The 11447-nt window shown below is 45.1% G+C and overlaps 1 protein-coding gene across 1 annotated transcript; it reads right to left on the reverse strand.

Moving 5' to 3' along the window:
- Positions 1 to 9214: 9214 nt before the first annotated feature.
- LOC142071818 (uncharacterized) lies at positions 9215 to 10937 on the reverse strand. Its single transcript, XM_075127375.1, has 2 exons — positions 10355 to 10937; positions 9215 to 9766 (listed from the first exon to the last, which is right to left on the reverse strand). Exons 1-2 carry the CDS (start codon positions 10935 to 10937, stop codon positions 9246 to 9248), a joined length of 1104 nt encoding a protein of 367 aa, XP_074983476.1. The 3' UTR covers positions 9215 to 9245.
- Between the last annotated feature and the right edge of the window lie 510 nt (positions 10938 to 11447).

Here is an 11447-nt window from a genome sequence, read left to right on the forward strand (position 1 = left end):
TGCTGCCAGTGAGGTTACCTTAGCTTCTTAACCCTTTACAGGTGAAAGGGTTTTGCCTCCGGCCAGGAGGGATTTTATAGCACTGTATACAGAAAGGTGATTACGCTTCCCTTTATATTTATGACAGCAAGACTTGTAGAACAAGATAGATAAATAAGCATCTTAAACAGGTGATTAAGAGAAAGCAGAAAGCCTACAAGGAATGGAAAATGGGATGGATCAACAAGGAAAGCTACATCTTGGAGGTCAGAAAATGTAGGGAAAAAAAGTAAGAACTGCCAAAAGCCAAGCAGAGTTGGACCTTGCAAGGGAAATTAAATCCAATCATAAAAGGTTTGATAGCCATATTAAAAAAAGAAAGCAAGGAAAGAAGAAGTGGGACTGCTAAACACTGAGGATGGGGCAGAGATGAAAGATAATCTAGGCGTGGCCCAACACCTAAACAAATACTTTGCCTCCACTTTTAATAAGGGTAATGAGGCGCTTGGGGTAGTACTAGGGTGGCTAATGGAAATGATGACATGGAAGTAGAAATTACCACATCAGAGGTGGAAGTCAAACTCAAACAGATCAACAGAGGTGGGACTAAATGGTGCAAGGGGGAGAGAGGGTGAATAATCTCTATCCAAGAATATTAAAGGAAATGACTCATGAAATTGCAAGCCCAATAGCAAGGATTTTTAATTAATCTGTAAACTCAGGGCTTGTACCATGACTAGAGAATTGTAAATATAGTACCTATTTTTAAGAAAGGGAAAAATTGGCTTATTAGTTTGACCTCAATAGTATATGAGGTCTTGGAACACATTTTGAAGGTGAAAGTAGTTAAGGGAAGAGGTAAACGGTAATTGGAATAAAGTATAATATGATTTTACAAAGGGTAAATCATGCCAGACCAACCTGATCTCTTTCCTTGAGAAGATAACAGATTTTTAGACAAAGGAATGCAGTAGATCTATCCTACCTGGATTTCAGTAAGTTATTGATACAGTTCCACATGGGAACTTGTTAGTTTAATTGAAGAAAATTAGGATTAATATGAGAATTGAAAGGCAGATAAGAAATTGGTTAAAGGGGAGACTACAATGAGTTATGCTGAAAGGTGAACTCTCAGGCTGGTGGGAGGTTTCTAGTGGAGTTCCTCAGGTATCAATCTTGGGACCAATCTTATTTAAAATGTTTATTAATGACCTTGGTACAAAGAGTGGGAATGGACTAATCAATTCTGTGGATGACAAAAAGTTGGGAGGTATTGCCAACATGTTGGAGGACTGCAATATTATACTAGAAGATTGGGCGAACCTTGAAAACTGGAGTAATAGAAATGGGATGACATTTAACAGAGAAAAGTGTATTGCACTTGAGAACTAACAACAAGAATTTTTGCTATAAACTGGGGATGTATCATCTGGAAATGACAGAGGAGGAGAAAAACCTGGGTATATTGGTTGTTCACAGGAGGACTCTGAGCCACCAATGTGATGTGGCAGTGAAACAGGCTAATGCACTCCTAGGATGCATCAGGTGAGGTATTTCCAGTAGATATAGGGAAGCATTAGTACCATTCAATAAGGTGAGACCTCCTCTGGAATGCTGTGTGCAGTTCTGGTCTCCCATGTTTAAGAAAGATGAATTCAAACTGGAACAGGTGTAGAGAAAGGTTACTAGGATGATCAGAGAAATGGAAAACCTACTTTATTAGAAAATACTCAGAAAGCTTGGCTTGTTTAGCCTAACCAAAAGAAGGGGATACATCAGAGGGATAACTACCAGGGAGGGAGAGAAGTTACTTAAGTATCAATGTTGAAACAAGAACAAATGGATACAAACTGGCCATTAACAAGGTTAGCCTTGACATTACATGAAGGTGTTTAACCATCAGAGGACTGAAGTTCTGGACCAGACTTCCAAGAGGAACAGTGGGGGCAAAAAACCTAACTTGTTTTAAAATTGAACTTGATACGTGTATGGAGGTGATGGTACAATGAGACTACTTACAATGGCACATAGCTGATCTGCAACTGCTAGTAGTAAATATCCCCAATGGTAAGTGATAGAACACTACATGAGGATGGCTGTCAGTTACTATACTGAATTCTTTCTCAGGTGTCTGCCCATTGGGTCTCACCAAAGTGCTTAGACTCCAATTGACTACCATATTTTGGGTTGGGAAGGAATTTTCACCCAGGTCAGATTAGCAGAGACCCTGGTTTTTTTCACCTTCCTCTGCAGCATGCGACCCGGGTCACTTGCAGGTTTAAACTAGCGTAAACTGTGGATACTCTTGTAATTCGAAGTCTTCACATTATTATTTGAGAACTTCAGTAACTCAGCCAGAGGTTATGGGTCTATTACAGGAATGCGTGGGTCAGGTTCTGGGGCCTGCAATATGCAGGAGGTCAGACTAGAAGATCCTGATGGTCCCTTCTGGCCTGAAAATCTATGAATCTATGAAAGAGAGCACAGTAGTGAATTTAGCAGATAGACTTAGATATAGAGAACATATGTATGTGTATATAGAGAGAGAACATCGGTGAGGGGAGGCACTACAAGAATAAAATTACTATGGTCTGTGAAAACCTCAAAGCTGGCCTTGAACACAGATTTATCTCCTAATGATGCCCCTCGAACATCAGCTCTAGAACCCAGCTAATGCTTATCCCCCCCACACACCTGCACTAGTCCCATAATTACAGTGTTATCCTCTTTCCTATTTAAATTGAGTTGGTGCCATAGTTACTTCCAGAAATCTTTGAATTAAAAGAAATTGTTATTGTCTCATTGTTTGCTTGTGCTTCTCTATCTATACACACTTATTTTCCTTTGTCATACACTTGGACTGTAAGCTCCTTAGAGCAGAGACTGTCTTTATGTTTTGTGTTTGTACAGTGCCTAGCACCAGGTCTAGGACCTGGGCTGTGTGTCAGAAATAATTATTTTATTATGATAGTGCCTCATATATTATAATATGCATAAGGAACATCATGTCAGAGATACGTTGCATTTTGGGCTCACTAAAAGAAAATATTTCCATTTATATACTCACCATCCTTTGGTGCAGTGAATGTATAATAAAAAAAAGAATAAATATTGTTTTGCTGAATAATTAGATGGCCAAGGAAGTGGATATTTTATTACGTATAGGCAACTTATTTTGGCCTGTAGATTGATTTTCCTCTATTTTATTATGTAAAGAAAATACCCTAAGTCTCTTATTCCTGTGAGATTACAATATACAGTCTTTTCTGAATGAAGGAAATAATATCAGAGGGGGAAAAGCTAACCGTCATATAATATAGACAACGCTACTTATGATACTTTGCAGTGGAATTTTTAATTATTTCTGAACTTCCTATGACCCACATATGTTTCCTTCCTCTTCACTGGTTGAATCAACAATTATAACATGTTGATGAACTCCAAGGAACGGAAAACATCTGCATTAAGATTTGGTGTTGTGTGAATGCAGAAGAAGCCCATTGGCAATTTGTGCCCTGCTGAAATATAGTCATCCTAACTGATACGGGTATTATCATAATATTCCTGTTAAGGCTATGTGATTTTCTTTCTATTTTCATAGATTAAAAAATGCTAATACATTGTCAGTAGTGACATTGCAGACACTAACTTTAGCTACAAAAATAAAAGTTTGGTTGTGCACATGGATAATATTATGTGCAGAATCTCCCTTCTTCACTCACCGATTCTTCATGTGCCAAAAACTGCATGTAGCAGAGTTCTGTGATGCTGACCAATGGACTAGGAAGGCAAAGTCAGACTATATCTCTTAAACCTTACAGTCTCACAGTGTTAAGGTGCACGTGGTACCTAATTAAAAGTGTTATGACTATATCTTTCAAATATAAAAGTTCACCACACATTATCATTATCAATGCAATCAGCAGCCTAGGAATCAAACCATAGCCTTTAAAAACAGTAAACACAGATTTGCCTTCAGCTTTTAAATCACACTGTGGGAGAGGCACTTACACTACATTAAGTTTGTGCTCAATTACCGTTAGGATTCTTTCTGTGTTCATTTTATTTATTTATTTAGCACCACAGAATTCATTATGTGATAAATTAATTGCTGCCATTCTAACCCAAATGTAGTAGACCTAGCAAACTGAAAATTACAGTGTTAATATAAATCTCTGGATAAATTATTTTATTTTACCAACTGTTTTGTTCTCAAAGACAAGAACTGATGCCCTTCTTGCTTTTATTTGCCTCCTCAGTTTAGCACCCTCTCATCATTCTTCCCTGTGAAATTGCGGTGTCAGTTACATCTGCTTTTCTTCTCCCACCCCTCAACTGTTCTAGTGAACCCATTTCCTTCCACCTCCTGACCTCACTTATCCCATTCTCCCTCATTTTTCTCCTCAACATCCCACTGCCAGGTTCCCTCTCCTCACAATACTAGTATTCATCTTCCCCATCTTAAAAAAAAAAACCTTACCCTTGACTCCACCTGCCTCTTCCAACACTATCTCATCTCCCTTCACCTCTAAACGCACAGAAGGGGCAACCAGCAGTTGCTGATTTTGCATGATACCACACTGAAGGGAAGACCGCATGCTACTACTATGTTTGTACACTGAAGCTTTCAGAAGTACTCTATTACAGACAGTTGTAGCAGCACAGGAGCTAGCAAACAGAGCTGTAAACAGGGGAGTTTGAAAGGGGAGTTTGTCTTGTGGTGCTTGTTTGGGGTTTGTTTTTGCTGTGGGTGGTGGTGTTTTGGTGTGGTTTGTGTTTCCCAGATTAACAGGATTTAGGTGGGAAGGCTATGACAGATACAGAGGCAGCAGTGGGAGTGACCCATGCATTGGAAGACACAATGAAGATGACTGGATGTGGAAGCTGTGGTATGTACATGATCCTGGAGGGGGTACCTGGTAAGAGTTTTGTCTGCATGAAATGCTGTCTGATAGAGCTGATGGAGGAAAAGATCCGAGGTTTGGAGATGCAGGTGGAAAGTCTGGTTGAGTTTAGGAAGGGGTTCGAGCAGATTATGGAGCAAAGACATGAGGTATCTGAAGGGAAAAGCTCAGACTTGGAGATGGAAGCAGGACTGAGGAATTCTGAGGGGACACTGAGGAAAGTGGTCAGTGGAAGCATGTGACTAAAAGAACCAGTCAGAGGAAAAGAAGGGCCAGTGAAGGAGAAATAGAGCTCAAGAATAAGTTTGCAGAGTTGGAAAATGAAGAAGGGGCTCCGCAGGTAGTCACTGAAGGTGGAACGGCAAGGAAGAAGAGAAGATCGGCTAGTCCTAGAGGAAAAGGGGAAGAATCAATGGAGACTACACCAAATATGAGCCCCAGGAGGATACAGGATGGGTTGAAGAGGATTACAAGGGAGAATAGGAATGGAAAGAACTTGCAGCCAGAGAGAACAGGGGATAGACTGGAGAATAGTGCCGTCACCAGGAAAAGGCAGGTCTATGTGATCGGGGACTCTTTACTGAGAAGAATAGACAGGCCTGTAACCAGAGCTGATCCAGAGAATAGAAGGGTGTGCTGTCTTCCAGGTGCTAAGATACAGGATGAGGTTGAAAAGGATCCTAAAGGAAGCAGGAAAGAATCCCTTAATTATCCTTCATGAGGGAACAAATGATATGGCTAGATTCTCGCTGGAAAGTATTAAGGGAGACTATCCTAGGCTGGGGAAGATGCTGAAGGAAATTGAGGCTCAGGTGATCTTTAGTGGGATTCTGCCTGTTCCTAGAAAAGGGCAACAAAGGTGTGACAAGATTATGACTATCAAAAGATGGCTTCGGCAGTGGTGCTATAAGGAGGGCTTTGGGATGTATGGCCACTGGGAGGCATTCATGGACAGAGGACAGTTCTCTTCAAATGGACTGAGTAGGGAAGGAAATAGACTTCTAGGATGGAGGCTGGCACAACTGATTAAGAGAGCTTTAAACTAGGAATTTTGGGGAGATGGTTGGGAGATGTCCGGGTAATCTCCACACCGGATTTTAGCATTGAGAGGGAAGAAAACGAAGTAAGAAAGGATATAGCCGTGGGTAGGAGAATGTATATAAGGAGGAAGGTCAGTGTGGATACCAGTCTAATAGGTTATATTGGCTGTAGAATGACAGTGCCTAATAGGGTACAGAATGTGAGCGAGGCCAAACAGCAAAAATTAAGATGTTTGTAGACCAATGCGAGGAGCCTAGATAACAAAATGGAGGAACTAGAGCTACTGGTGCAGGAAGTGAAACCAGATATTCTAGGGATAACAGAAACATGGTGGAATGGTAGTCATGACTGGACTACAGGCATTGAAGGGTATGTGCTGTTTAGAAAAGACCGAAATAAAGGTATGGTTGTGGAGTAGCATTGTATATCAATGATGAGGTAGAATGTAAAGAAATAAGAAGTGATGGAATGGATAAGACAGAGTCCGTCTGGGCAAAAATTACATTGGGGAAGAAAATTACTAGAGTCTTCCCTGGGATAGTGCTTCGGGTGTGCTATAGACCGCCAGGATCTAATCTAATGGAAACTGCGTAATCATGGGAGACTTTAACTTCCCAGATTTAGGGTATGTCTACACTACGGAATAAGGTCGAATTTATAGAAGTCGGTTTTTTAGAAATCGGTTTTATATATTCGAGTGTGTGTGTCCCCACAGAAAATGCTCTAAGTGCATTAAGTGCATTAACTCGGCGGAGCGCTTCCACAGTACCGAGGCTAGAGTCGACTTCCGGAGCGTTGCACTGTGGGTAGCTATCCCACAGTTCCCGCAGTCTCCGCTGCCCATTGGAATTCTGGGTTGAGATCCCAATGCCTGATGGGGCTAAAACATTGTCGCGGGTGGTTCTGGGTACATATCGTCAGACCCCCGTTCCCTCCCTCCCTCCGTGAAAGCAAGGGCAGACAATCATTTCGCGCCTTTTTTCCTGAGTTACCTGTGCAGACGCCATACCACGGCAAGCATGGAGCCCGCTCAGGTAACCGTCGCCCTATGTCTCCTGGGTGCTGGCAGACGTGGTACGGCTTTGCTGCACAGTAGCAGCAACCCATTGCCTTCTGGCAGCAGACGGTGCAATACGACTGGTAGTCGTCCTCGTCGTGTCCGAGGTGCTCCTGGCCACATCGGCTGGGAGCGCCTGGGCAGACATGGGTGCAGGGACTAAATTTGGAGTGACTTGACCAGGTCATTCTCTTTAGTCCTGCAGTCAGTCCTATTGAACCGTCTTATGGTGAGCGGGCAGGCGATACGGACTGCTAGCACTCGTACTGTACCATCTTCTGCCAAGCAGCCATGAGATGTGGATGGCATGCAGTCCTTCTGCACCGTCTGCTGCCAGCCAAAGATGTAAAAGATAGATGGAGTGGCTCAGAACAAGAAATAGACCAGATTTGTTTTGTACTCATTTGCCTCCTCCCCTGTCTAGGGGACTCATTCCTCTAGATCACACTGCAGTCACTCACAGAGAAGGTGCAGCAAGGTAAATCTAGCCATGTATCAATCAGAGGCCAGGCTAACCTCCTTGTTCCAATAAGAACGATAACTTAGGTGCACCATTTCTTATTGGAACCCTCCGTGCAGTCCTGCCTGAAATACTCCTTGATGTACAGGCACCCCCTTTGTTGATTTTAGCTCCCTGAAGCCAACCCTGTAAGCCGTGTCGTCAGTCGCCCCTCCCTCCATCAGAGCAACGGCAGACAATCGTTCCGCGCCTTTTTTCTGTGCGGACGCCATACCAAGGCAAGCATGGAGGCCGCTCAGCTCACTTTGGCAATTAGGAGCACATTAAACACCACGCGCATTATCCAGCAGTATATGCAGCACCAGAACCTGGCAAAGCGATACCGGGCGAGGAGGCGACGTCAGCGCGGTCACGTGAGTGATCAGGACATGGACACAGATTTCTCTGAAAGCATGGGCCCTGCCAATGCATGCATCATGGTGCTAATGGGGCAGGTTCATGCTGTGGAACGCCGATTCTGGGCTCGGGAAACAAGCACAGACTGGTGGGACCGCATAGTGTTGCAGGTCTGGGACGATTCCCAGTGGCTGCGAAACTTTCACATGCGTAAGGGCACTTTCATGGAACTTTGTGACTTGCTTTCCCCTGCCCTGAGGCGCATGAATACCAAGATGAGAGCAGCCCTCACAGTTGAGAAGAGAGTGGCGATAGCCCTGTGGAAGCTTGCAACGCCAGACAGCTACCGGTCAGTTGGGAATCAATTTGGAGTGGGCAAATCTACTGTGGGGGCTGCTGTGATGCAAGTAGCCCACGCAATCAAAGATCTGCTGATATCAAGTGTAGTGACCCTGGGAAATGTGCAGGTCATAGTGGATGGCTTTGCTGCAATGGGATTCCCTAACTGTGGTGGGGCTATAGACGGAACCCATATCCCTATCTTGGCACCGGAGCACCAAGCCGCCGAGTACATAAACCGCAAGGGGTACTTTTCGATAGTGCTGCAAGCTCTGGTGGATCACAAGGGACGTTTCACCAACATCAACGTGGGATGGCCGGGAAAGGTGCATGATGCTCGCATCTTCAGGAACTCTGGTCTGTTTCAAAAGCTGCAGGAAGGGACTTTATTCCCAGACCAGAAAATAACTGTTGGGGATGTTGAAATGCCTATAGTTATCCTTGGGGACCCAGCCTACCCCTTAATGCCCTGGCTCATGAAGCCGTACACAGGCAGCCTGGACAGTAGTCAGGAGCTGTTCAACTACAGGCTGAGCAAGTGCAGAATGGTGGTAGAATGTGCATTTGGACGTTTAAAGGCGCGCTGGGGCAGTTTACTGACTCGCTTAGACCTCAGCGAAACCAATATTGCCACTGTTATTACTGCTTGCTGTGTGCTCCACAATATCTGTGAGAGTAAGGGGGAGTCGTTTATGGCGGGGTGGGAGGTTGAGGCAAATCGCCTAGGGTGGTTAGAAGAGCACAGGAGGGCGCGGTACGCATCAGAGAAGCTTTGAAAACCAGTTTCATGACTGGCCAGGCTACGGTGTGAAAGTTCTGTTTGTTTCTCCTTGATGAAACCCCCCGCCCCTTGGTTCTACTTCCCTGTAAGCTAACCACCCGCCCCTCCTCCCTTCAATCACCGCTTGCAGAGGCAATAAAGTCATTGTTGCTTCACATTCATGCATTCTTTATTCATTCATCACACAAATAGGGGGATGACTACCAAGGTAGCCCAGGAGGGGTGGTGGAGGAGGGAAGGAAAATGCCACACAGCACTTTAAGCACAGCACTTTAAAAGTTTACAACTTTAAAATTTATTGAATGACAGCCTTCTTTTTTTTGGGCAATCCTCTGTGGTGGAGTGGCTGGTTGGCCGGAGGCCCCCCCACCGCGTTCTTGGGCGTCTGGGTGTGGAGGCTATGGAACTTGGGGAGGAGGGCGGTTGGTTACAGAGGGGCAGCAGTGGCAGTCTGTGCTCCAGCTGCCTTTGCTGCAGCTCAACCATACACTGGAGCATATTGGTTTGGTCCTGCAGCAGCCTCAGCATTGAATCCTGCCTCCTCTCATCACGCTGCCGCCACATTTGAGCTTCAGCCCTGTCTTCAGCCCGCCACTTACTCTCTTCAGCCCGCCACCTCTCCTCCCAGTCATTTTGTGCTTTCCTGCACTCTGACATTATTTGCCTCCACGCATTCGTCTGTGCTCTGTCAGTGTGGGAGGACAGCATGAGCTCGGAGAACATTTCATCGCAAGTGCGTTTTTTTTTCTTTCTAAGCTTCACTAGCCTCTGGGAAGGAGAAGATCCTGTGATCCTTGAAACACATGCAGCTGGTGGAGAAAAAAAAAGGGACAGCGGTATTTAAAAAGACACATTTTATAAAACAGCGGCTACACTCTTTCAGGGTAAACCTTGCTGTTAACATTACATACATAGCACATGTGCTTTCGTTACAAGGTCGCATTTTGCCTCCTCCCACCGCGTGACTACCCCCTCAACCTTCCCCCCTCCCTGTGGCTAACAGCGGGGAACATTTCTGTTTAGCCACAGGCAAACAGCCCAGCAGGAATGGGCTCCTCTGAGTGTCCCCTGAAGAAAAGCACTCTATTTCAACCAGGTGACCATGAATTATATCTCACTCTCCTGAGGATAACACAGAGGGATAAAGAACGGATGTTGTTTGAACGCCAGCAAACATACACTGCAATGCTGTGTTCTACAATGTTTCCCGAGTACGTGTTACTGGCCTGGAGTGGTAAAGTGTCCTACCATGAAGGACGCAATAAGGCTGCCCTCCCCAGAAACCTTTTGCAAAGGCTTTAGGACTACATCTAGGAGAACCGCAAATGCCAGGGCAAAGTAATCCTTTCACATGCTTGCTTTTAAACCATGTATAGTATTTTAAAAGGTACATTCACCAGAGGTCCCTTCTCCGCCTGCTGGGTCCAGGAGGCAGCCTTGGGTGGGTTCGGGGGGTACTGGCTCCAGGTCTAGGGTGAGAAACAGTTCCTGGCTGTCGGGAAAACCGGTTTCTCCGCTTGCTTGCTGTGAGCTATCTACAACCTCCTCCTCATCATCATCTTCTTCGTCCCCAAAACCTGCTTCCGTATTGCCTCCATCTCCATTGAAGGAGTCAAACAACACGGCTGGGGTAGTGGTGGCTGAACCCCCTAAAATGGCATGCAGCTCATCATAGAAGCGGCATGTTTGGGGCTCTGACCCAGAGCAGCTGTTCGCCTCTCTGGTTTTCTGGTAGGCTTGCCTCAGCTCCTTCAGTTTCACGCGGCACTGCTTCGGGTCCCTGTTATGGCCTCTGTCCTTCATGCCCTGGGAGATTTTCAGAAAGGTTTTGGCATTTCGAAAACTGGAACGGAGTTCTGATAGCACGGATTCCTCTCCCCAAACAGCGATCAGATCCCGTACCTCCCGTTCGGTCCATGCTGGAGCTCTTTTGTGATTCTGGGACTCCATCATGGTCACCTCTGCTGATGAGCTCTGCATGGTCACCTGCAGCTTGCCACGCTGGCCAAACAGGAAATGAGATTCAAAAGTTCGCGGGCATTTTCCTGTCTACCTGGCCAGTGCATCTGAGTTGAGAGTGCTGTCCAGACCGGTCATAATGGAGCACTCTGGGATAGCTCCCGGAGGCCAATACCATCGAATTGTGTCCACAGTACCCCAAATTCGAGCCGGCAACGTCGATTTAAGCGCTAATCCACTTGTCAGGGGTGGAGTAAGGAAATCGATTTTAAGAGCCCTTTAAGTCGAAATAAAGGGCTTCATTGTGTGGACGGGTGCAGGTTTACATCGATTTAACGCTGCTAAATTCGACCTAAAGTCCTAGTATAGACCAGGGCATAGACTGGAGGACAAGTGCTAGTAATAATAATAGGGCTCAGATTTTCCTAGATGCGATAGCTGATGGATTCCTTCATCAAGTAGTTGCTGAACCGACTAGAGGGGATGCCATTTTAGATTTGGTTTTGGTGAGTAGTGAGGACCTCATAGAAG

This window comes from Caretta caretta, chromosome 4 (genome assembly GCF_965140235.1).
Source record: "Caretta caretta isolate rCarCar2 chromosome 4, rCarCar1.hap1, whole genome shotgun sequence".
Classification (NCBI taxonomy): Eukaryota; Metazoa; Chordata; order Testudines; family Cheloniidae; genus Caretta; species Caretta caretta.

Coding starts and splice junctions, on each gene's coding strand:
- LOC142071818 (XM_075127375.1), bottom strand. CDS start 10,937: ATGCAGAGCTCATCAGCAGAGGTGACCATGATGGAGTCCCAGAATCAC. Junction 9,767..10,354: donor AGGCGGAGAAGGGACCTCTG/GTGAATGTACCT, acceptor TTTCTCCACCAG/CTGCATGTGTTTCAAGGATC.